Below are 26,804 nucleotides of genomic sequence, written 5' to 3'. Positions count from 1 at the left end.
GTCGTTTTTGCACCGTCAGCTCTAGTCCTCAAAGTTGCGTAACATTTTACAATTTCTTCCCAGTTCCTACAGAGCCTACCCATTAAGAAATGTTGGAGGGATGAGCCTCACAGATTAACTAAGGTTTTTTTTTCTTTCTTTCATTCGTGTAAAACTGAAGCGGGTCTTAGACTACAACCCTCCTCTCCTCCGCACACACAAACACAGAAACCGACATCTGGCTGAACATGTAACAGGAAGATTTGGGGGCAGGATGGAGGGATGTGCTCCTACCTGTCCGCAGGTTGAAGGAGAGTCGGGCTTCAACCAGATAGGGGGTGTCGCTCTTGGAGCGGAGTCTCCGGATCGGTCGGCGGTCTGTGCTGCTGTCTGGAGTGGTCGCCATCAATTTGAACCAGAGTCCGGTGATGACTGCTGCTGGCCGACCGGGGCAGACGCAGAACCACGGCCACTCACACACTGGGAGGTAGATACTGGTGGGGAGGAGGGAGTTCACAAAGAGAGAGAGAGAGAGAGAGAGAGAGAGAGAGAGAGAGAGAGAGAGAGAGAGAGAGAGAGAGAGAGAGAGAGAGAGAGAGAGAGGCGTTGGTGGGATATGGCACAGATACAGTGCGAGAAAAAAAGATAGATGACAAAATATGGAATTAAATTATCAAGTGACTGTAAGATCAGTTCAGGATATATATACGTTTCTGATTCATATCTACATCGAAAATTTTCAATATGCCTCGACCATGAGTAACTCCATATTTGCAATTGTTCTCCAATGATTATAGCCAAATGAATAATAGGCAATGCGTCTGACTATTCGCCAAATAATTTAACCAATAATATATTTGTGCTGAGAAAATGGGGGGAACAATGGCTTTCGCATTACTCCACAATAACATACACCATGCCACAATATACATCGACACAAAAGGCAACTACATTGCATACTATTAGAAATAAGATTAAAAAAAACCCACATAAAATAACGTGAGGTGGAGAGATATAGTTTTACACATCAATCTAATGGTAATGATGAGAACCATTTGAAAAAAGAACAAAATAATAGGGAACACTTTAGACTTTCTTTAGATTGCAATCTTTAAGTGCGAACAAACCAACCAACAAACAAAATCAGATTTTTATATCTTGTGATCCCACATTCAAAGATGTGGGATCACATGCTGCTCTGTCTCATGAGGAGAATGAATGAATCATCCTGAATGAATAACACTTACCACAGTTAACCACCAGATGGCCATCTTAAATTTTTTATTCTACTTATCTATTTTCTATACATGCGCGCATTCATTGTGGGCAGCAAAAAATAAATAAATAAATACATAAAAAATCATTTTACAGGGAAACGTGTTTCTTTATTGTGCATATGACAATAAACACTTTGAATCTTGAAACATTTATTTTTCCCTCAGAGCGACGCGCTTAAGAGCAGGCTTTACGACAGTGTGATTGGTTTACGGCCGTACATAAACGCAGTTGCAGAAATAAACAAGCAGGGCTTGGTGTCGTTTTCTGCTGCAAAAGAGGACCTTTTCATCCACTCTGGTTAGTACCACAAGGCCAGTGTGGCCACATGGCTTACATGGGCTCGTACTGTCCGTGTTTCCAGTGCAATTAGCAAGAATGTGCAATTTTTTACTTCTGCAGCGAGCACGACGAGCTTCGTCTCGCAGCTAACTTCCCTGATAGGTGGCTAAAGTAACGTTATTGGTAGTTTAGCCACCTATCAGGGAAAGTTATTATCGTTATTTTTCTGACAGTACGCTTTACTTTGGGACATACAGTGGCAGGTTAGTTATTTCTAAAATGAACTTCAGACCGTCTTCGCAGTGGGTGTAACTCAGCGTCAACCTGTGAAGACGCGCAGAGCTGTCTGAGGTGTGGGAGGCCCGTGAAACCAGTTTGGACTAACTCAACTATTTGATTGTTGGGCCTGGTGGGACGCACCCGGTTTCCTATCTTACCCACAGTTTGTATAGTAAAGCCGTTTAAAGGTTGCCCTTTAGTTTCACCTGCGACTTCAGATATTTACTAAATCAGTTGCTACATTTCGGTGCATATTTATGACAAGTTAATTGCTCTGATTGCACAACAACGTTACTATATCGCAGGCATCCGTGCAGCCATGTCTTCTATTCACTTTGATACGTTGAAATAATCATGCAGTAGCAGATAGAATAATTTTTTGCTTTTTAATTGCCAGTATTATTTATGTCAACCATGAATGAAATTAAGATACTATATTATTTGTGTCCGCATTATTACATGCATTGAAATAATGAGATGCTTGGCTGCACAACACAAGTCTATCATGAGATTCATATCTGACTCTAGTGGAGTTAGGATTGAAGGGTGTTTTGCTATATTCATTTTCACCAGAGGAAAAGGTGCCACAAATAATAAAAACAGCAAACGATTTTACACCTGGACTACAGAATGTAAATACAAACAAGTAGTGGGTGAATACAAACAATTGAATGAATGAATTCATTTTCTTTGTGTGTCCTTATGTGTTTCACTTCTGTCTATCTGTACTACCGTTGCAGCAACAATGCTTTTCCAAAGTCGAGGTGTGTTTGCCCTTGGTCTTCGCATGTGCTCCACTCATGTCGCAAAAGGACCAGGTAAAATGGAAGGAGCTAATTTGACATGATGTAGTGTTGGTTGTGTCTGCTCAGTAACATGGTCTGTAGCATGTGAGGCACACAAAAGAAATCAATTGGTGTTAACTGCTAATCGGTGAATGACAAAGGTTTCATTTACAGATAATGATAAGTGACTATGTAAGAGATAACTGGAGTCTCTGTCTTTTTTTAATTTGCACACTGATATCCTTGTTTAATTAGTATTTGCTGGTTTTGTTAATGCAAAATGTGCAGAATGTGCAGTAAATCCACTGTAATAACTTGAACATAGAAATATTATCATTTTTAGTACCATTAATTTTGTAGCATCCAGTGTGCTTTTCCCTGAATTTAGCACCAGTTTAAGAGTAAAGACGGTGATCACTGAAATTGTTATCTACCAGACCACTGATTAGCGAAATCACAGAATTTTTTTTAATATTAAGTCATTTTAAAAAGCACTTACATTTACACACCTTTCATTTTCTTTTCCCAGACATGTCTGAATTCCGCAAGGTCTTTTCCAAAGCCAAGCACATAGTCATCATCACAGGGGCAGGCGTGAGTGCAGAAAGTGGAGTACCAACCTTCAGGGGAGAAAATGAAAAGTGGAGGAAATGGCAGTCTCAGGTAATTAATAAAAAGCAACCACGTACTTTGATTTTCACACCATAATATTTATCTATTTGTACTGTATTTTTTTTTTAAGTCAAAACTTGTGTTTGGTCTGATGAACAGCTTTCTGTGAAGTGGGTGTAATTTATGTTTACGTAATACATCTTCACAGCCCAGTGACTTTATCTCTGCCTCAGTAGCAACTGAATAGAGAAGTGGTATTTGTTGCACAAGTTAAGTTCATGTGGTGGGCTGCAGCAGGATGTAACTCCAGAGGAGAATCAGTCATCCATAATCCAAAAAATATAATCCCCATTTAATTGCATGAAATGAATCTATGATGTCTTTTATCATTTGTCTTTTGATGGATTAGTATTTGAGCTTTGGTTGATGTAAACAGGTAGCACAGTTGCATAGTGGTTAGCGCTGTTGCTGAGTGGAGTTTGCATGTTCTCCCCATGCCCGTGTGTACTCAAGTTTCCTCCCACTGTCCAAAGACATCATGCTCAGGTTAATTGGTGATTCTAAATTGTCTGTAGGCCTGATTGTGATTTGTTTGTCTCTGTATGTTGGCCCTGCAATGGGTTCGCGACCAGTGCAGGGTGTACTCCACCCCTCGTCAAATGTGTTCTGGGATTGGCTCCAGCACCCCCTGCAATGGAAATGGAAAAGTGGTAGAAGATGAATCAATGAGTTGACGTAAACATTCATATATTGATGTATTCTTAGGACCTGGCTACTCCAGAGGCTTTCTCTCGCACCCCATCTCGGGTCTGGGAGTTCTACCATTACAGAAGGGAGCTAGCATTGAACAAGAAGCCCAACACTGCTCATCTGGCCATAGCAGAGTGTGAGGCCCGGCTGAGGAAGCAGGGACGCTCTGTGGTTGTAATCACCCAGTGCACAGATGACCTTCATCGACAGGCCGGGTCCAAACACGTGCTCAAGATTCATGGTGTGTGGCAGAGTTAGGCTTCATTGATAAGCCTGGGTACATATGATTCTGACGTGTGCAAACATTTTCAAACCATGTCTTATCTGGATCAGGTTTATTATTTGTATGGGTTTTTTTTTTTTTTTTTTTTTTTTTTCGTAATTGCAGGCAGTCTGATGGAGACACGCTGTGTGAATTGTGGACATGTGACCATGAACAAGCGTAGCCCCATATGTGCTGCGCTGAAGGGGAAAGGGTAAGAGCCAGTACTCTTAATACATCAACACAATGAAAAGTATGCAGGATTTGTAGCGTGATCTGCTCAAGAAGACCCTTGTTTGTAAAAAGATCTGTTTAATCAATCGTTTGTTCGTACCCTTAATGTGCAGTTCACCTGACCCAGATGTTGCTGATGCCCAAATTCCAGTGGACAAGCTGCCAAGGTATGATCAATGTCAGTTGATATTAATAATGCTGATGGTCAGTTCTACCTCTCTTAGCAAGAAAAGACAGGGTTAGGGGTAGTGGTAAGCAACCATCTGTATATTGTATAACAACAAAAACGAAGTGCTGATGGGAGAATTAATCTCATTATATAAATTAACGATTAATACACTGTAGTATCTCGATGTACTGCCAGTTGCACTCCCAGTCTAGTGATTTGCAGTTCCACTCTAGTGATTTATTTTGTATTTTTTTGAGACACGAGTTGTATCAACCACCATCTCCACCATCCACCTGCTCTGCTTTGAGCTTCTGTTGAACCTGCTACTGCTTCCTGATCAGCTCTCCTTCACCCCCTGTTGGCTTGTATATTTACTTGGTAGAAAGGATGTTGTGCCTCTTAGGTTATTCCAATTTTTTTTTATCTCCCATTTGAAGTTCATTTTAGTGAGTATTGAATGATATGTAACATGAGCACATCACTTTTATTTGCTTAAAAATCTCTCTGAACTTTATCTGTTAAAATCTTTCTCCCAGATTTCATTTTGCTAAGGTGACTGCATGATGAGTAACATGATGTTAGAGTTAAGTATTGAGTTCAAGAAAAGAAAAATCTAATTTTTTTTTTTCCCCCTCACACGTATGTTAACTCAATCCTGGTCCTGGATCTTAGTTTGGTCTTTTCCATCAAGCTTCATCTCCATCTTTACTTGTTTCCAATTGTTTTCACAATGCATTGAAGAATCCTAGTTTGTAATAGATTCCCATGTTAGTAACAGTTGTCAGAACCTCCACCTGGGGGCAGTGCTGTGCTTTATAATTTATTCATTCATCTTCTACTATTTATCTGTTTCCGGGTTGTGGGACTGCTGAAGCCAATCCTAGTTCATATTGGGGAGGGTACACAGACCTATGGGCAATTGAGAGTCACCAATTAACCTAAACATGCATGTCTTTGGACAGTGGGGGGAAACCCACACAAGCACAGGGAGAACATGCAAACTTTGCTCAGAAAGGCCACAGGCCCGTGACCCAAACCTGTGACCTTCTTGTTGTGGGACATCAGCGCTAACCACTATGCCACTGTGCTGCCCCCTGGTGTGCTTTAAATCTTTCAAATTTTCTCTTTTATCTTTGGTTACCTATTTATTTCTAAAAATGTAATTCAAATAGTTGCATATTGGAATTGAGTTTAAATATGGATAGTCCCCAGCAACATATAGTGCATACAGGTCTTACTTCAACAGTTAAGTACACAGAAAACTGCAGCATCTTCACTCATGCTAGGCTTTAACCATCAGGAATGTTGCAGACCTGTCTACATACTAACTAGTGACTATATCTGCACGGATTTACCTGTTTTTTATAATTATTAATTTCAGTGATTGTTCTGTGATATGGTTTGACACAATTAGTTATGTAAGTGCCGTTTTCTGTTGCTCTTTCAAGGTGTGAGGATAGTGACTGCCATGGTCTGCTCAGGCCCAACGTGGTGTTTTTTGGAGAAACTCTGGATTCTCATATTCTGACCAAAGTGGAAAAAGAGATGGAAATATGTGATCTGTGTCTGGTGGTGAGTTATCCAATATTTTGCATCCATACTTGTCATTCTCCTCTTGTATAATGTCATTATATAAAAATAGTGTACAGTGGATTTTGAGTTTTTGCCGATGTCATTGCCCTTTCTGTGTTTACATACAGGTGGGCACATCTTCAATTGTTTACCCAGCAGCCATGTTTGGCCCTCGGATTGCATCCAGAGGTGTTCCAGTGGCAGAGTTCAACACAAAAACAACGCCAAAATCTGAGTACTTCACGTAAGTCCATTAAGAAACGTAATGTTGCTAAATCTATATAAATTTTGTAGTGGTAAATGGACGTATTTATACTGCCATGCATTTCCAGCACCTGGCATCATAAGCAACATCCAGGTCACTTGACAGTATTTGTTAACCTTGAAACAGTTGCCCGCTTCAAAGCACTTTAAACTCTATAAGTGACCTTGTAGTTGTTAAACTATAATACTGACATTCAGTGTCTCCTTGTTTCTCTCTGTGTGATATGGCACAGGTACCACTTCCAGGGTCCATGTGGAACTACACTGCCCACAGCTTTGGCACGACATGAGTCAGAGGTTATTCACTGACTTCTCACACAGCAGTCAGTAACTTCTTATATAGCTGGATGCAATCAGAGGCTGTGGTGTGTCACAGCATTTCCCCAAATCTTTGCCTTAATAATACTAAATCTGTTAATGTTGGATTGAGGGGGATCTATAAATACTCTAACAATTTAAGAATTTGAGATGGATCTTATAATACTTGAATATATAGCTCACTAAACTGGAAATGGGATTCTGAATGTTTCACATATTTGCTGCCTAGATTTAAGTTGGAGCTATGCCGCTTGATGAAAGAAAGGGACTGTCAACTATGTATGTAGTTCTTTGCATAGGGAAACATTTCCTCAGGTATTGGTATTCTTTACATATTAGGTAGCACATTTGAGATATCTTAGGAAAAGATGCTGTAGTACAAAACAACACATTACTTCCAGTGCCAATGGAGATATTCTTCTATTATCTTTCCACCAAATGAACAGACCACAACATAATTTTGTGCCTTTTAACACTGTTTACACAACCTTGACCAAATGCTCGCTTTAAACCTCAAGTGAAAATCAACCAATGTTACAAAGATTTAGCTGCATGTAGAGGTTGTTTTTGATCAAGGACAGAGAGGATAGAGGAAGGGAAAATGCCTTTTTCAGTCCTAACCTGAGACAGCAATAAGTCATTCCCATGCTTTTTGACTGTTTTGTATGAATATAGTTACGTCATTGATTACTTATTGTTCATTTAATGCATTTTTACACAGTCTGTTTTCAAATATACTATATACAATCAGAGTAGATGGAAAATTGTCTAAACATGAAAACTATGATATAGTATTTAATAATAACCATTTTAACAAGTTTTTGTTCATAAAAATCCTGCACAATTTCTCATGATGTATTCTGTTAAAAAAAATAGTAAACAATATAATTATTCAAACACTAGTTTTTTTTCCACTATGTTTGCATCAATGTTTATGTTCAAACACCTTCAGCTGCTTCTTTTGATGCGCAATGTACTGTATGTACCCAAGATGAACAGCAGGTGCCAGCATAAACTAAGATTACACTATATGTGTATATTGTGCTATGGTACGACTCAAATTCCTTTCACACTATGCAGTGAGGCAGAACAGTGAACTCAGTGTGGCTACAGCTGAGTTGAACAATGTGAATCCGATGCATGTCTACCAAAAGGAGAAAATTTGTTTTGTTTCTGGTGCGAAAGAAAACGTCCAATTACAAACTAAAGGACAAAAATTACAGGAGGCTTAAATAATGTAATGAAGGATAAATATGTTTATTTATATATGAGCTGTTTTGTAACCCCTTTATTCCACAGAAACACCTACATAGTGCATCCCAGAGACAAAAGCTCTACCTATTTAAGTGTTCATCTTCATTGACTGACTGGACTAACATGGTTAAGTCATTCAGTGGAAATGAGAGAGACGGAGGGGCAGCAGTCAAATTAGCTGGGGAAGGTTATGTTCATTAGACAGTGTTATGATAATCTAATGATAGACTTAAAGGAGTTATCTCAAGAGAGCTACATAGTGCACATTTGTGCAAGAAAGAGAACCACACACACACATACACAATGCTGTAATCCAGCTTAGGTATCTCAGGGGAGTCACTTGGTAAGTTAATTTCATGCCCATTGTAGTTTCAGCACTCTCATTATAATTTTTTTTGTCCACACAGCATAGCGTGACCACATAAAACCACGAACACACTGCAGTTGGCTCAGCACATGGACTGAGAAAATACCAAGTGCTATTTCCTCTCAAGCTTTATTGCGTTTCCACTGTGGCGCCTCACCACTTGCCTTCTTTGCCCAACAATTAGCAACCAAATCAAGCCCCTCTATTTCCTATAAAGTATGTCCACCTGTTAATGTATATCATCATCATGGCAATAATTTGATTTTCTAATTTCCTCCTCTATTACTGCTGCTTCTCTTCAAGAAGTGGTAAGGCCAGGTTCCTTTTGTCACAAGGAGATGGCATGGAGAGGCACTTCTGAGAAAGCTCAGCTGTCTGATGTAGTCATTTCTGGAGCTGATGAACAACTCTGTTCCTGCAGCTCATTCATGAATCTAGTGAGGGGGGGCTGAAATTGTGACAGTGGAAAAGTCCCTGTTTGACCCAAAAGCTTTTGGGTTAATAGGGTCATCATCATTGGTGGCAGCTGCACAAATATCCAACTGTCTCTTTGAATGAGGATGTAGATTGACTGGGAGATGGCGTTTATGTGCAAGCGTGTAGGCCAGGGGTCTGCTTCCCCCTCTTCCTCCTCTGAAGGATTCACTAACCATAACAAAGCTTATAAAGATTTACGTATAGTTATACTGCATATACAAAAAATATAGTTTGTTGCATTTAGAAAAAAACTAAATTGCAACAAAGACAGCTGATATTATACTATTTGTATATGTTATAACAAAAGAAAACACCAAACGCTTATCTAGAGGGGAAGAATGTGTAGTGTGCAAGTGTAGACAGAACTATACAGTCCTCCCCAAATTTGTTTACAATTAAAACATAAATGTAACCTGCTTTGATATAATTGAAACATTAAGTTGAAGCCTAAACACTTAGGGGGCAAAAATAAGTATTGGCCAGTTTGTATTTACTGACTACATTTTATTTCAGTGTACTGTCACTCTTTTTTTTTTTTTTTTTTTTTCTCTCTTCAGCCATTTTACAGCAATTAACCGATGAACCTGAACATGAAACCATATCTACGTCAGCTCTGGGTCTAAAATAAATATCCTTTTCCAAAATAATATCTTATTAAATGTCCGTCTTCTCACCTGTTTGATGTGACTTTTGTTTCTGAACATCGTTGCGGCTTTTCTTGGAGACATATACGAGGTTGTCTCACCGGCGGGGGCGGGAACTCAGACCGCCTGCAGGTGAAGGCGCCGGTCAAATACGTAGAAATGACGCATATATTAAGTGACAAAATGTAAAAACTTTTTTTTTTTTTTTTTTTTTGGTACAATTTCAAGCATCGCCTTGAACTCCAAGATGACCGTGCAACAAACTTAATAAGCACAACCAAAATCTAATTTACCGTTGTTTATCTCCGTGTGTGTGTGTGTGTGTGTGTGTGTGTGTGTTTTTTTTTGTTTTTTGTTTTTTTTTTGAAGACAGAGCCGCGAGTTGTCGACTTCTGTGTGGGCTTTTGTCATTTTACTGTGAATGTCTGTGTGTGGAGGAGCGACTCTGTTAGTTGGAATCTGTGAGTTTGGAGAAGTCTGAGAGTGGTATTTGATGGCCAGCTGGATAAGTGTGCATTTGTGAGTGTGTGCCCATGAATTTGAACGTGTGTGTGTGTGTGTGTGTGTGTGTGTGTACACACACACTCTTTCTGTGTGCATGCTGGCAGAAGTGTCAGGCCAAAGCAGGTCAGGCTGGGTGAGGAGCCACAAACATTACACAGATACACATGGTAGCCTTACAGTTACACAGACCTTGTCAATGTCCATTTTCCATGGCTTGCTTCACGTCATTTCCTTATTTATATTTGAATATATTGTTTATATCCTACTTGAAAACTTGTGAAAATAAGAGCATGTATAAATATAATAGCATTTTTTGAAATGTAGATAACATATGGAACATATAACTAAAGCTCAGTTCATAGTTGCCAGACTATGAGAAAATTACTATTGTAGATTTCAATAAGATTACGTTGTCAGAATTTGTTGTTATTGCAGTTACGTCTCTAACCAGAGGGGCAAACTAGGACTACAGGTTAATCCTACATACATTTTATAACATTTAAACATGAGGAATCTGGTGCTTGCATAAAAAAAAAAAAAAATAATAATTTATAAAAAAAAAAAAAAAAGTCATAAACCAGTGCTTCTTGGGCTTCAGTAATGCAGAGTTCCTCGGGGATCAATCTCAGGACCTTTACTTTTTCTGAATTATTCAAATTATTTTGAATATTTGTGAGGTTTGTCTCTAGGCTGTGGTTCTGGCTTTTTATAAGTGAGTTCAAATTGTATTTGACATAAATAAAACACAGTCAAGAAATACTGAAATTAATACATGGCTCTGAAAAACAAACTTTTGAATCTGTTTTATTCACGTCACATTTTTAATCTTGATCAAATCAGACTGCATCCGGGCAGCATGGCGGCATAGTGGTTAGCGCTGTCGCCCCACCGTCCAAAGAAATGCATGTATAGGTTAACTGGCGACGTTAAATTGACCGAGGTGTGAATGTGAGCGTGAGTGATTGTTTGTCTCTGTTTGTCCTTGTGTGTTGGCCCTATGATGGACTGGCGACCTGTCCAGGGTGTACCCCGCCCCTTGCCCGATGTTAGGTGGGATTGGCTCCAGCAGCCCTGCAACCCGGATCCGGATAAAGCGGATGAAAATGAGTGAGTGAGATCCACAATCAGAGTCACTCCTTAACTCATTCAAAATGCATGGTTCAAAAATGTCCACTATGCTTCTTTGTATTAGCTACCCCTAGCTAACCGTAACCCTAACCCCATACGTTGCTGTTACCATAATCTTTGAAGGCAAGGGCCTATTTCTATTTATAGCAAATTTCCCACACTTCAGTAGGGACTGGGGCTTGTATCTCACACAAACACACACACAAAGAAAATCTTGGTGCTACCAACACCTGCTAAGCCCCTCATAGTCTCCTGCTAACCTTTCTCTCAACTCTGTAATTAACAGACTTGCCTTTTGTAATAAAGGTTTACAGTAAATCCATAATTTGCCATTAGAAACATAATTACCATGCAGTAAGGTCAGTCCCAATGCTCCACCTGTCCCTGTCGTGTATTACATTTTTTGTTGCTTTATTTTGAGTGTCCTATGGGATGAAAACCTTTTATTCTTATTCCTCCTATTCCTACAATGAGATAAATAAAATGGGAGGAAAAGGTGTTTTATATACTGACTAAGGTTCCTTTGCAGCACATCCCAGGATTATGCTGATGCTGCTGCTACCAGGTAGCCTGATTGGAAGGGAGTTGTTTGAGAAAAGCAGAGATAGGGGCTCAGGTGTAAACTAATCTGCTCTAACCTTGCACTAATTAGGATCAAGGCTAGCAGCCACTTTCTCACGGTTATTGATCACCGGCCCTGCCTCTCCCAGAGAAGTATTTGACTCCTACGAGAACAGCAGCACAGGACACGCATAATGGGAAGCTCTCCCCTCCCTGCTCAATCTTGTTTGTGTCTCTGAAATTCAATGTCCAGTTTCTATTCAACATCAGGCCTTCCCAATTTTGTTGTCTCATCAGTTAGGGTTTGAATCAGCCTGCTCTGATTTTTTCCCCCTTTTTTCTTGGATCAGTACTCTTTAACTGATCTCATCTTACCAACTCAATATTCATTGTCTAGTGTGTCTGTTGAACAGCATTGCGGGCATTTCCGTCTGCCTCTACCTCTCACTATCACTGTCTCTCTTAATCACTTTGCTTCAACTTAAAATTGGTATTGCTATGAAATACACTGTGTCCAAAGGACTAGCATTTCTGTGTAGTCACCAACTCTAACCCTTAGTCCTCAGAGGCAACATTTTAGAATTGTTTATCTGTAATAAAATTTTTAATGAAACTATTACATTAAATTGTTGCGGACAAACAACCCCATCTTGGTACTTAAATAATATTTGTGAATTACACTTAAGTGTATTTAATCGAACATTGCTAATCTCCCAAACTCATTAAAGGGTAAATTTTGCAGATTGATCCAACAATGTGAGAGAATAATTCAAGCCAAACACATAAAATGAGTAATTTTGACATAGTTTCAGTGCCTCTTCTGAATGCTTGGGGTCAGCATAATGAATAACACAAACCTCACAAATGAAGAATGGTTGACGCGATGGCAGAAAACTGCCTATTTAAACGGACATGAAGAAATAATAGAATTCAAGTTTAGTTTCTGGACATATTGTGGATATAAGTCTAACATCCACTTTCATTTTGTTCAGTTTTGTCTCCACCAGCTACAAAGACAGACCTTCAAACCTTTAACCACTAAATTATCCACTATGTTCAGCATCTAGCTGCTATCGTAGTCTGTTTCATGTTACAAGAGAGGCAGGTAGCTCCCAGTGGGTCTGAGCTTTTTCACTGACAACAGTTGCCTACCAAACAAGTTGTGCAGAATAACAAAGTAATGATGTAGATTGTTGCTGAGCCGGGGAGAAATGTGATAACTTTGTGAACCTTACACAGTCACTTGAGTTGTTATAAATGTAAACAGAACTTGATTAGCTCAAGAGATATTCTAGCTTCACATAGCTCTTGGTATTGTTTACATTGCTCTTATCATGCTGTTCAAATCTGGGAGTACGGCAACATAACGATAAAGTTAGGAGCACAGACATGATTTAAACTGACCTGCAAGTTAGTTATTAGGAGGAAAAAGAAAAGGTGAACTGTAATTGTAATGTGTTAACAGATTTTTCCGTTCATCATTGCCATCAATCTGGTTTCATGTCCAAATGCAACTGGCGTTCCTTGTTACTTCTATTTGTAAGTTTTGTATTGCTACAACATTAGCATTGGCAATAGCAGCTGCTTACTTACCAGGGTTGGCAAGATGAGCATCAGCTGCTTTTGCAAAACAAGTAATTATAATACATTTGTAAACTTTATATGGTAATACACGGCCAGCTGGTTAGCAAAGAGAGAAATAGAAGCCTTTAGACCACTGGAAGCCAACACTTTGTGTGTAAAGGGGTTAGCAGCTCGACTGAATTTGCAGTGTGAAAGATAACCATGGCTATGTAGCTAGAGCAAAAACATATAAATAACACCTTTTAAACATTACTACCATGTTCAACAATGTAAACTTAAAGAACAAAATGTCATTTTTGATTAAATATTGTAATACATTTCTGTTCCTCATAGCAAATAGTAGTAATCATCGTAGATCTGTTTAAGTGCCAAGGTAAGTGTAATCACTGCAGTGTATTACATTATGACATCTGTAAGTGAACAGGAAGTTTCTTTTTGGAGAGCTCTCCCTCCTTGCTTGTCTCATTTCAACCTTGTGTGCTGCACAGTGAACACTTCAAGCACTCACATTCAGTGGGAGCACGTGATACTTCGGAAGGCAGCCATTGTGGGAGGGGACACGGCACATGTACTGGATGAAAACACACACACACGCGCGCATTAACACAGACAGGCACACGGATGCACACTCACACACTGGCTCTCCCAGATTACTTGAACTATCAGAAGCTTTAAGAGGATTTCACTATGGGAGGGTGCTACACTCGAATCTCATGCACCTGATGTCTATTGATCCATCCTAAGCTTGCAAACAAAAACAGATGCGAAACAAGCACAGTTGTAAATTTTTGTCATTAGAAACAAGCCTGTGACCTCGCTGTCTTCATCTTTCAGTGTTTGAGCCAGTCGGATGTCCTTCTCTGCAGAAATCTGCTCCCTTGGATTTGGGGCGAGAGCACGGCACTTAAAAATAGCATAGCACCGATCTGTGACAACAGTGAGTTGTTGGACAGAAAGCATCCACTTGGTAATCCTCACCTGTCACTTTATTTACACAATCCCCTTTGCATCATAGGATACAATTGCAATAAATGTGCCCATAACTGTATCGTCTGGCTCCTGAGCTTATTAGCAATGCTGATGTGAGTGGAAGGTTAGGAGGCTGGTGTTGGAATGGAGCAAATGCTGATAATGTAGGTTGATAAGCCAAAGGATGCAATCAGCAAGCTGTGATGTGAGAAAACAGGATAATGTCATGTGTACTGTTCAGGGAACAGAAGAAGATACTGATGAGATTTTCATTTGAAGATAACACATGATGTGTTAATTTTACCAGTTCTTCCTTAAATATGAAAATTTGATTTACCTTTCCCTTACTGCAAAGTTTAATCGGTCATTGGCCACTTTGCTGTTAGTATCTCTTAGAATACTTTACTAAGGAAATGTCACCAACAGTAAGAAAGGAAGTCCGAAAATTGATTTGCCAACTTAATTTTTTTTTCTCTACCCCCAAAATTTCCCAAAGTTTTATCTATTAGTTTTTATAAATATCTGTGATTCTTAAACCATAGTTAACAAATTAGAAAACACATATGACGTACAATACAATATTGATTGTATGTTATTATAGACTCTTTTGTTATAAACAACAATATCAAAAAGTAGCAATAGCTGCCTGGCAACATTATGTGGCATCGACTCTGTACATCTGACAAATAATCTCTGTATCTCAAGAAACAGGCATTTGAACAATATTTACCTGGCAAACAGCTAAGCTGCGTTGTACCTTGATATTTATGGGCAGAGATACTAAAAAATCCAGTCAAAGTCGTTTCAATTATCTTGCTGTCATTGAAGTGTCAAGTGCATCAACAGATTAGTTACATTTGTATCATGGATTCATAGTTGCCACGTCTGTTATGGCTGTACACTAAATGTGTTTTCCAGAGGAGGCAGTTGTTTTCTGTGCTCAGTGACCTCCCCCCTCTCCTGTTTTGCCCTGACAAATGGAGTTTGCTTAAGGCTGGACTTTGACTCATTTCTTTTAAGTTTATATGAGAAATAGCTGACTTGAGGGTACTATTTGATTTACGCTTTGTATTTTACTTCATAAATAAAGGGGGGGAAATCGATTTATCGTGTTTTTATAGGTAAAAAAAAAAAAAAAACAACAACAAAATATTATACATATCAAGCTTATATTCTCAAAGGGTTGTCTTTTGTAGCTGGAATATTTTTAATATCCTTCCAAGATATAAAATTCCCTGAGGGAACCAGGATCGGCATGTCTGACTGAAAACACGAAAAAAGGTGTGTTTATTTTTTTCTTAGCACATTTTAATTAAGGCTGACATTAGTTAATTCACAACATGCGTTGTCTGTCTCTTTTGGGTTTCTCTTGGCTGTTTTATTTGCTGGTGTTGAGCCAATGTGTCTGTTAAAGTCAGGTCAGCCATGCTTTAAACCACATCTGGGCACTAGTGGGACTTCTCAGGTTTCTGGGCTATCATTGCAGATGATCACTTGATGACAGCTAATGTGAAGCTCGACTTAGTTAGAGGCAGCAGCTCTGAACATATTTATTTTTTTATTTGCGCTGCTTTTTTTCCATTCATCTGCTTTTTATCCTTTTGTCCCATTTTCTGAACCAAACCAATGGTGTGTGATCCATCTGTTTCTAGATTCAGAAATATCCTGCTGATTTAAATTGCAGAATTAAAGTCTGTGGAAATCTTTTTGAAGCGTTACTTGAGAGGGAAGTGGAGTGCCATTTCTCATTGCTCCGAGAAGGCAAATGCGAGAAGTGGACGAAAGGTTCTCTATTAAACAAATTTGTTCTCTGAGACCCTCAACATGCTATATGATAGATGATCTTTTGGGAAGATGCTATACAACTGACATGTGGTGGAGAGGATTTTAATTGCTTAGGCTTTTTAGTCATCAAGCAGCTATTCAAAATTTGGTTTTGCAATGTAAATATATCAGGAACATAATCAGCTGTTTTATATCATTTCAGATGCTCAGCTGTTTCATGTCCTTCCATCTAAGAGGGTTTTTTCACATGATGAAAGATCAAGAGACAGAAATAGAAAGACAGACAGGGAGGAAGTGAAGATGATTTTTTAGTGGAGAGGCACGCAGTAGGAAGCAGGCTGCTGTCTCCTTGTCAAATGCCCTTGGAGTGCAGCTTTGTGATGTGAACTCCCATAAGACCTCTCTTTGTTCTCGAAAGATGAGGACTGGCAGAGTGTGACCATGCACTTACACCTGAAGACACAAAAGCACAGGGAATAACACTTTCATGCCACACGATGCCTCTCTTATCCCCCAGTGTTCCCCGCCACAAACGGGCCAAGAGGTCTGGACAACTTCACACATGCAAAAAAAAAAACAAAACAAAAAACAATTGTCAGTCAACAGTGGTCAAAAATAAATAAATTAAAAAATACAAATCTGCATGGGCAGATACACAAATGGCAATTTGAATGTCAGATTTTCATCTTGTTTGAATGCATAAGTTGGCATTTGCATCAAAGGAATATGGGATCTCCTACAACTGAGAACAGCACAGTTAATTTTGGAGAACGATCTAGCAGCGTTTGCACAAGGAATATTGAAATATTGATCAAGGCGATGACAGGAAATCAATGCAAGATTAATTACAATCTAGGCAACATGCAACAACTGTTTTGTGTCATTTGCATATCGTGTTTGCGAGAGTCTTGCTGCAGCATCTGGATCACTGAGAGGCAGGCTACAATATGACATCAGATTTGCTTGTCAGCTAATAAAATCCAATAAGAAATATCAAGGTAAAACCTTCTATACAAGACACCATATCAGCCTAAAAGTACCATGCCCTATATCCTGTGTCCCACATTGTCCTCTCAGAGGAGCAGGGGTAGGTAACACAGGAGAGAGACTGGCAGGCAGCTGAGAAGGAAAGGTAAGGGCTACGAATAGACTTACAATAGGACGTACGTCCTGACAAATCATTTGTGACGGCACTTATGCTTTTCATTTGTGCTCAATAATGCTTGTTCAAATTCTAACTTCATCTTGAAGTTCAAGCTTCTCTGTGGAGAATATAAGGTTAATAGTTTACAACTTTTATAGCGTTTTTTTCAAGGATTTTTTTTTTTTTATCTTAAAACAAGTCTGCAATTTGATTTGACTTGATTTTTGTTTGTATAAAATGTCAGAAAACAGTGAAGAACGCCATCCAGCAAGGCACTCTATTTTTAAGAAAATTAAGTAGGGAAACAGCAGACTTTCTTATTAGACAATCTAGAGTATGGTTTTGCTTGACCGTTGACTTAAATGATTAATGGATTGTTGGTTGATTAACCAGTCTGAGATATTTGTCGTCAGAGAAACTCATTATTGCCAGGACTAGGTTTACATGCGGCATTTTCTTTTTCTTTTAAAATTTTTTTGCCACACGACATTTTTATAAATTATTGCCTCTTTTTTTTGTTGTTGTTTTTAGAATTTGGTTGGCTGCCAAAGTCTTTATTTTTCTGTCAGTTTTCCCTCCACCTCATCCTTTTCTGTCTTTTTGTTTACCTGTCACACTGTTGCTGAATTAGATCAGTGAAAGCTAGAATAGTAACATCTGAGAGAGAGCGAGGGGGAAGAGCCGGAGGGGGAGAACAGAAGGCGTGTGACTTGTCCTGGTAGCACGGTGGACTGCTGGACTTTGGCATGGGCTATCCATCTGTCACTTTCTTTCACTCCTCCCTGGTACTGACGGGTCATGGCAATGGCAGCCTGTGACGGATGACTAATCATCCCGTGGTAATGAATGAGACACCACCGCCTGAATGCCAAGAAGGTGCTGATGGTGAGGGTGGTTGACTCCCTGGCAATATAAAAATCATTATGATGAACGGCGTGCACGCTTGTTGGTCCATACCCGTACCTGCCAGCCAAATGGGCTCCAGTAGTTGCCAGCTTAGGAGCATCTGTGGTGAATCATAGTCTGAAAACATTGATATACAGCACATGTATTCATCCTGCCTCCTTCCCTTCCATCCCCTGTGTTTAATGCATGTGTGTGAGTGTGGGTGTCAGGAAAAGGAAGAGAATAAATGAATCACTAAATGCAAAAAATTAGATTGCATAGAGTGTAATGGTGGAAACAGGTCATGTGTAGGTGGGGGGGGGGGGGGGGGGGGGGTTGCAATTATGGATGATGCATGCACTGTCCTGTGACTGCTCTGCAGTCGCACCAGTCCAATCGTCTTGACTGTGTGTTGAGTAGCTGAGACCTGTCTTATCTTCACCTCATAATGCGCAGGCGTGATCCTATCTGAGCCCAGCCAAAAGCTGTTACCATCTGAACTAGGCGTCGTGTGCGCTGCTCTTCATGTGGCGACAAAGCCGATGCTGAATTTTTTGTGGGTTTTTTTTTTTTTTTTTTTTTTTTTTTTTTTTTTTGGGACATTTTTTTTGTCTTACAGATTGGGGTCTAAGAAAAGCCGGGAGATGAATGATTCTTTGGAGGCTGATCTCACCAATCAACACAATCCAACCTGTGGATAGTGAGGAGCGCGTCTGTGGCCACCGGCCAGTCTCCCCTATCTGGGACGCTCTGCTCCCAGCCTGCCGTGCGCGTCTTCTTCTTCTCTTTCTTATTTTTATTTCTTTATTTTTTTATTTCACACCGCTGGCTCCGCTCTGTGTCGGGTCGGTGGGGGAAGATCCGGTGTTCCGTCTGACCTAAGCTGGTGAGCAGGTATTCAGTTTATGAATGGCACTGGCATGGAGGAAATACCGTTTCAGAAAGTCAAAACCAGGCGGAAGAGAAGTCACTGCCCACCGGGTGTCCCTTTGACCACCATCGTGTGCGAGGACGAGTTCGACTGCAAGGAGTTCGAGTCCCTCTTCCAGAACTACAACCTGAAGCTGGAGCAGACGTCCACCCTCAAAGCCCTGGCCGTGCTCATCTTCATGTCCTCGACACTGGCCGTGGTAGAGTTGCTGTCCGGCCCCAGCCTCACCATCTCCAAGGGGTCCCATCCGGTCCACTGTGTCATCTTCGTCTCCCTGTTCATCGTAACTAATGTCAAGTACCTGCAAGTGACTCAGCTCCAACAGATCGTCAACCTGACGCTGCTCTTCGGCTTCACTTTCTCTTTCCTCTGCTGTCCCTTCTCCCTGGGCGCGATGGGGATGGAGCCGCCGACGTCCCCGGAACAAGGCATGTGGCAGCTCATCCTGGTCACCTTCGTCGCCTACGCGCTCCTACCTGTGCGGACGCTCTTGGCTGTTGTGCTTGGAATAATGGTCTCAATTTCGCATTTGATTGTGACCGCCTCGTCAGTCACAGTGAAAACGCAGAAACTGTGGAGATCGGTATGTATGTGCTGCACACGGATCACGGTGCCTTTAGTGCATTTATCGTTTTTCCCCACTACAAGGCCTATAGTTAATCACCGTAATTCAACATCATCTACATACACATCCAGCACCATATAATGTATCATGAGGCCATGCAGCACAACACAGGATGTTGACTTCAGCACCAAGGACAGCTCCCTGCGGTTAGACTTGATAGGATTTGCTCAAGCTCGGATCAAATTTGACAAAAGTGTAATTCTGCATCGACCTGTTTTGGTTGCAAAAAATAAATAAATAAAAAAGGCACTTCTAGTCAACTCAGCACTAAAAGAGAATCTCAGATCCTAACTTGTGGTGGACAAACAGAAAGTGAAACTGTGTGAATCTCTGCTCGAATACTTCTTCCTTAGTATGCAGATGGTCCACCTGCAAGAGATTTTGCACTGCTCATTTCGTGAGTTTGGTAATTATTAGTGGACGACTCCTTAGCCTGGAGCTGTGATTATGCGTGCCTCTAATTCCAGAGAAAGATACCCAAGAAAGAGAGGAAAAATTAAAACGCCAAGCTTTCTATGTCCCCATGACTGTTTCCCAGGGGACATGATTCAGCCCTAAAGGAGCAGCCAGGGAATGAAGAACCAGAGTGACATCCTGCTAGCACCAGAAGTAGGGCAAATCTGGGGAACGAACACACACACACGCACACACACACACACACACACACACACATACATGCATACATGCATACACCACTTTCACCACACTATATGCTTCAGTTATGAAAAAGAGGGCAAAGTCATGCATGTCATTTGAGAGCTGAGATGGAAATTGGTACACCTCTCTCTGCACATTCATATCCTTGTACCTTTTTCTGTCACAATGCAACACACACATAACACACACCCATGCACACCACATTTCCGAGTGTCATCAGGTGTGAAGGAAGGAGATATGTCACATCAGTCAAAACCGTCCAGGAGAAATAGAACCTTTTTGCCTCTGTGTGACATAGGACGTTTCTTGGAAATCAAAATCAAGATTTGATCAGTTTGTCAAGCCTTCAGATGATAACACCATTTGTACAGGAGATTGTTTTCCCTGTACGTAGGCTATGAGATACCTGAGTAGCTATGTGAAGGACAGTGTTAGCTGTACTAACAGAGATAGCTAATCCATTAAGCTTCGAGATGAGCTGTGTGGGATGACCCTGCACAACCCAGGTTCGCACCAACAAGCCACATAGGTCCCAGGCACTCAGCCTACAGTGCTGTCTGCTTTCATTGCTCACTCTATCTGAAATATCTTATTACTAAATTGAGCAAGAAATATAACTAAATAAAAAAAAAAAGATTCTTACTAGTGAGTCATGATGTGACGCTGAACATGTTTTAAATGATATAGACTATTCTTTTATTTGTCACAGTGGAATGTTTTATGGCAATAGTTTACAACCTTGCATGACAACATAAAGCTCAAACACATTTTGCACCACAGGCAAATATATAGTATATCACAGAAATCAAATAACTGTAATACAAAATAACATAGAACTTCTCAATGTCTTTGCCGCTTAACATCGAATGCAGCAGTTATGAGATGCATAATAAATGAGAGCATTTGTCTCTTTTCAAGTGCATCGGGTATACACTTGAAAACAGACATTGAGGCTCTAATTTTTATTATTGCTCTAACCCATGGTTGAACTAGCTACTAAACGGGGGTGCATTGCAATAAGATCAATAAACTGCCATTTAGATGCGAATTGGAGTTATTGCCTCTGATAAGCAGAGGAATGAGTATTGTACACTGCTTAAATCAGGTGTCTGCATTTACTCACTGAAGACTACAAAGTAACTTGAACGTAAGTCGAACATGTTGATGCTTGCCAGCACTTGTGCCAAGCACAAAGACTGACTGCTGCTGCCAAAAACTGTCTTTTCAAAGCAATCTATTATTCATTGGACCAGAAAACATGCCTGTCGGTGGTGTTAGATGTAAATTACATTTAAGAAATAATGTGTGTATCTTATGACATTTATGATGCTCGCTGATGCATTTATACCCTAGAATGACACAATGACCCTGATCATTGTAAGGATAGGATAATATAATTTGTTAGGGCTTTTCTTGAGGTCAAATATACTGTGGAAAACACCAATGATGGATGACCTAAGCTATGAAGGGAATGAATTCCTTTATTTTTTTGAATAATCTAATCTATCTAATAACGGCCCGGGGTGACAGCTTGCTTGTGTGCATGCTAGAGGGCAATATAGGACCTTGTCGAATTTGTGTACAAAGTCACAGTCTACCAACCTCAGTTATGCAGGGAAAAAAAAAGCCCTCTTTCCTTTGTGTCCTGCAAAAGGTTTAAGCAGTCATGCAGCTTCTGCATCTGATTTGACAGATAAACCAAAGCTCAAATTCTTCAAAGTTTTAATGTCACAGATGCCCAAAATAGAGAAATATTGTGCCCAGCCACTGTCTCCGACACTTCTCGTATGTGAGGACATTTGTTGAACTTCATTTAGTTTTGGAGCATGTTGCATCATGCAGGTGGGAATCCAAACGGCGAAAGTAAAGTTTCTGATTAGAATAGTTATAGATAACCACTCAAAAAGTAATATTTATAATGGGATAGTTTATGGAGAATGCATTAATGTCAGTTGATTACAACTTCATTTATCTCTTTCAAGCTGGTTTCAAGGAAATACAAACACAATATATAGCACGCGAAAGACTAAAACACACAATTACAGAACTAAGACGGACTTCAAATAAACATATCTGGAATGAATACTAAATATACACAGAAAAAAGACAAACAGATAAATCTATAAGTATGGAATAATGACCAAATGACATGATCATGATTTAATTATTTAAAAAATCTGGAAATACTAATTCTTTTTTCACTCAAAATTTTTAAGCACATCTAATTAAAGTGACGCAAAACTATATGATAGTTTGCAGTTTAAATTAAACCTAAACTGTCTCACAGTCGATTCATTTGTAGAAACTGGTAATTATTTCTTTTCAGGCAAATGGATATGCTTTTAATAGCAGTACTGAAGAAATTAAACAATGTATTGTGGGTATTTTTTTTTCCCTGTTTGCAGTTGGTTGCCAACACAGTGCTGTTCACCAGTGTCAACCTGTCAGGGCTGTTTGTGCGCATCCTGACAGAACGAGCCCAGAGGAAGGCCTTCCTGCAGGCTCGCAACTGCATTGAAGAGAGACTCCGCATGGAGGATGAGAATGAGAAGCAGGTACATGCATCTGTATACAGCTGCAACTACGGGTAAAATTAGAAATAGATGTATGTCTATGCCCCCCCTCCACACACACACACACACACACAGAAACACATTTCTTTATATCTGCTCCAAGTCATTTTGACACATTATTCGTTTCTGTTATTTTTCATACCTTTTTGTCTCACACATTTCTTATCGCTACTAACATTTTGTCCTATGATAACTTTGCTGCATCTGGTTGTATAAATGTATGTTTAGTCTTATTTTATCTTTCCTTTCTTTCCCCATTTCTCTTTACCAAACACCTATGTGCACGCACACACACACACACTCACACTCAGGAGCGCCTGCTAATGAGTCTGTTGCCCAGGAACGTAGCTATGGAGATGAAAGAGGATTTCCTGAAGCCCCCAGAAAGGATCTTTCACAAAATCTACATACAGCGCCATGACAATGTCAGGTAGGATCCTCACATCAACCCAACACAACCATGGATGAGTCACAGTGGTATTTAAACTCCTCTTAGCTGTAAATTGAATTAACTAATTCAACTTTTAACAGTAGCATTTGCAGACACTCCATTCTCCTTGCGGGATAATTTCCATTTGAAATAGTGGAATAAATGCTGTCTCAGTGCATCACAGTGTGTGCTAAAAAGGAGGTGAATAACTTGACCAAACATGTCCTTTGGAAAGAACACTGAAGGCTACACAATATAATGTGATCTGACCCAACGGCATCTTGAAACATTAACACAGCCCCAGGCTGCCAAAACTGAAATATTTAATGCTTCACACTGAATATGAAGGGTCGCACCCCAACTCACTTGCTTATTATCAGTCCAGATAACAATGAAATCATGGCAAAAATTCTTGTTTACTAATAATAGGGAAATTTGGGCGCAGTGATTGTGTAATGCTACATTGGTCACAAGGAATTGATTCAACGTCTACTAATGTCAAGGTCATGGCCTGATCATATTTTGCTGGGCAATGGCTAATTTTGGCAGAGGTGTACTGTACGTGCCAGCTCCTGGCCTGTCATTCACAGCAGGCCACCCAGGGGCAACAAGATTTCTGGAGTTTCCGTTGGGGAAAAGAAAAAGACAGATCAATGCTAAGTGAGGACATTTTCCCTGGAACTTATTCTGTATCCTGCATGGCTGTCAAGATTGAATCCCAGGTTACCTGAAATGTGTGATGAAGAGGTAAATTAGTGTGTGACCCATCTCATTGTGAGTGTTGTATTGCTTCAAGCTGTATGTCAAATCTAGACATTAGCTACATAATAATAATTTGCTAAAAATACTTAAATGTAAAAATTATACAAGTTAAAACTAAATAACCACTGAAAGTGGAAAGTCCAGCATCCAAAATATTATAAAATATCATATTATCAGCTAAATATATCAGCAGGTAGGGTGAGAGTAGTCATTATGTAGAAGAATGACATCTGTCATTTGTTATATTATTTTATAGTACAGTATAGTTATTATGAACGATGCATTTACATATAAGCAACATTTTATATACAAAGACAGTCAAAAGGAGGCAATTCAACGTAATGGGGGAAAAAAAAGTGTAGTATATGAAGTTGCATCAAACTGAAATAAAAAAAAAAAAAAACACTTATATTTGTTATGTACTGTGTACTCCAAGCACAAATACTTTCCATTTCCATTTCCATTTGCTGTGCCTCAGCCCTTTATTTCCTCTTGACTCTTTCAGATCTGGTTAGCTTAGTCACTTAACCCTTTTTCAGTAAAACTTGAACAGTTGGTCTGAAAACATGACATTAATTGCTCCGCTCTGCAGTTCCTGAATTAGGTTTCTCTAGTTCCTTTTTGCATCAGTCCTTATTGGTCTGTGTCTCTTGCTTCATTGTTAAATCCTCGTCATAATGCTCCATTTTCCTTGTTTCCCTTTTCTTATCTTCTCCTCTTCGTCATTCCCTCTGTGTTCTCAGAGCAGCAGGGAGGCTTGAGCAGGAGAGTTTGCTTAGCCCCAGGATTAAGTTGCTACAGGGGATTAAATGCAATGGAGACTAAATTCTGGTTGCATAACTGTGCGTGTGTGTGTGTGTGTGTGTGTGTGTGTGTGTGTGTGTGTGTGTGTGTGTGTGTCTGTCTGTCTGTCTGTGTGTATTTGTGAGTGTGCAGTGGTCAAATATCTTGGTGCTCTACTGATTGCTTTTGTGCCTTGAACTCCTTCAGATAGCACCACCCTTTGAGCGTGATCAGGACTGGATGCAGACCTGATTTATGTGATTTGGGTGGACTGTAATTACAAAGCAAACAGCGTGCAGCACAATTTACTCAGAGTTTTCTCCATGATGTTCTGAGACTGTGGGCAGTGTTTGATCTGATTAAAATCCTGCCTGCAGGGATATTATAGTAATCATTCACTAAAAAAAGAAATGTGACTACAGAAGTAACAAATACAACATTTTTTCAATAGGTATGTGCAATATTCAAACCACATACTGACACAAATTCCTCCATTTGATATGATAATGAGGTGATTTTTGTGAGGGATGGACATTTTTAAACAACCAGTAAATAAACGATTTCTTCATATATCATGTCACCTATGATGGATTACAATTTTATTATGTAAATGATTAATAATAGGAAAACAGAGCAATGAATTATGAGTAAACACTTTAATATCACATTGCTCTTTTAATTAAATAGCTTTCAGATTTATCATCATTTATAGTCTTGCACTCTCTTTGATTCAGCATGTATTATTACTGTTTGCTTTTTACATTGTGATCAACCCATTTAGCCCCCCTCCCATGGATAATAAATGCGAAAGACAAATTTCCGCCAGTGAATCCACTTTACTGAGTAGATGTCTGTTGCTCAGTTAGCAGTGCAGAAAGTTGTATTAAAGAGTTGATGAAAAATGGTTTCCTGCAGTGAATTAGTTCACTGTAAGAAATCTAGATTTCAAAGATGACCGACTTCAGTGACTTTTTAACGTTTGTAGAAGCTCATTCCCGTTTGTAGAAGCTCATTCCCACTAAAGAAATTACATTTTATCGTTGAAAAATATGCAGTTAAAATATGTTCTCCTGTTATCATCTTTTTTTTTTGGTAGGGGGATTGAATCAGGCCTTTCTGTGCAGAGTTTGCATGTTCTGCCCGTGCCTGTGTGGGTCTCCTCCGGGTACTCCGGTTTCCTCCCACCGTCCAAAGACACCATGTTTGGGTTAATTGCTGACTCTAAATTGTTTGTAGGTCTGAGTGTGAGTGTGAGTGGGTGTTGGTCTCTGTCTGTCTCTGTGATGGCCTGGAGACCTGTCCAAGGTGACCCCGCCCTCACCCAGAGTGAGCTGGGATTGGCTCCAGCACCCCTGTGAACAGAAAAGCTGTAGAAGATGGATGGATGGGTTGAATCAGATGATTAGACATTAGATATTAGCCAGGTTACCGCAGGTTACAGTAATCATGTTTGTATTATGTGGCTTGTTCATGTGAACTGCTGGACCTTTGTTTGCTGTAGTTGATGAATTTAGTGAGTCAGAGGCTGTAGTTGGGTATCAGGTTTTCACCTCATCGACTATAGTAAAGTAGGTTTGGTTGAGGAAAATGCTGAGTGAAGAGTAACTTAGAGCTCCTGCCAAGACTCCTGCATTGCTTTGTTTTGAAGATTTTGCTGGAGGACATTTGAAATCAGTTGCATAAGTTCCCAGATGAAGTCCACAGTCTGCAACTTCTGCTTCTGTTGTTCAGCTCATAAATAATGTGAGTCGCTCGGAGGTTTGAATTTACTCAATGAAAAGTATTTTTAACACAACTGCCAATTCTGTGTGAAAATCTCCCAACAAAAACAGAGGCAGAAGGCTACCTACACAAAGTATAGCTACGGCTCTGTGTATAGCTGTTGTACCCGTTGCCCATACAACGCCTGTGAGCCAATCAGATCGCAGCATTTCAGCTGCCGTTTTAGAAATAAACTTTA

At 39.8% G+C, this 26,804-nt stretch overlaps 3 protein-coding genes across 4 annotated transcripts in view; 2 read left to right on the top strand and 1 right to left on the bottom strand.

Annotated features, from left to right (window-relative positions):
- The window catches only part of LOC115057855 (phosphatase and actin regulator 1-like), a 41,587-nt gene extending 41,212 nt beyond the window's left edge, over positions 1 to 375 (bottom strand). For both annotated transcript variants that reach the window (XM_029525081.1, XM_029525082.1), the window contains exon 1: positions 274 to 375. The gene's annotated coding sequence lies outside the window, so the exon portion shown is untranslated. The remainder of the gene's footprint in view (positions 1 to 273) is intronic.
- A 1,097-nt stretch (positions 376 to 1,472) lies between these two features.
- On the top strand, positions 1,473 to 7,294 carry LOC115057747 (NAD-dependent protein deacylase sirtuin-5, mitochondrial-like). The gene is made up of 9 exons (XM_029524943.1): positions 1,473 to 1,554; positions 2,556 to 2,633; positions 3,130 to 3,263; positions 3,978 to 4,203; positions 4,351 to 4,438; positions 4,572 to 4,625; positions 6,076 to 6,199; positions 6,328 to 6,443; positions 6,697 to 7,294. The coding sequence occupies exons 2-9, from the start codon at positions 2,561 to 2,563 to the stop codon at positions 6,770 to 6,772; spliced, it is 891 nt and encodes a 296-aa protein (XP_029380803.1). The 5' UTR covers positions 1,473 to 1,554; positions 2,556 to 2,560; the 3' UTR covers positions 6,773 to 7,294.
- Positions 7,295 to 18,988: 11,694 nt separating this feature from the next.
- Positions 18,989 to 26,804, top strand: part of LOC115057986 (adenylate cyclase type 1-like) — a 29,221-nt gene continuing 21,405 nt past the window's right edge. The window contains exons 1-3 of the mRNA XM_029525265.1: positions 18,989 to 19,597; positions 22,702 to 22,851; positions 23,181 to 23,299. Coding sequence (XP_029381125.1) covers positions 18,989 to 19,597; positions 22,702 to 22,851; positions 23,181 to 23,299 — 878 coding nt within the window. The remainder of the gene's footprint in view (positions 19,598 to 22,701; positions 22,852 to 23,180; positions 23,300 to 26,804) is intronic.

The sequence above is a fragment of the Echeneis naucrates genome, chromosome 17 (genome assembly GCF_900963305.1).
Source record: "Echeneis naucrates chromosome 17, fEcheNa1.1, whole genome shotgun sequence".
Classification (NCBI taxonomy): Eukaryota; Metazoa; Chordata; class Actinopteri; order Carangiformes; family Echeneidae; genus Echeneis; species Echeneis naucrates.
Note: the sequence above shows the minus strand (reverse complement) of the source record. Positions and strands in the feature narration are given on the sequence as shown.

Bases quoted from the DNA above. Each gene is read 5' to 3' on its own strand.
- LOC115057747 (XM_029524943.1), top strand. From the start codon at position 2,561: ATGCTTTTCCAAAGTCGAGGTGTGTTTGCCCTTGGTCTTCGCATGTGC. The intron at 2,634-3,129 runs GTAAAATGGAAG...TTCTTTTCCCAG, and splicing joins TCATGTCGCAAAAGGACCAG to ACATGTCTGAATTCCGCAAG. The intron at 3,264-3,977 runs GTAATTAATAAA...ATGTATTCTTAG, and splicing joins GGAGGAAATGGCAGTCTCAG to GACCTGGCTACTCCAGAGGC.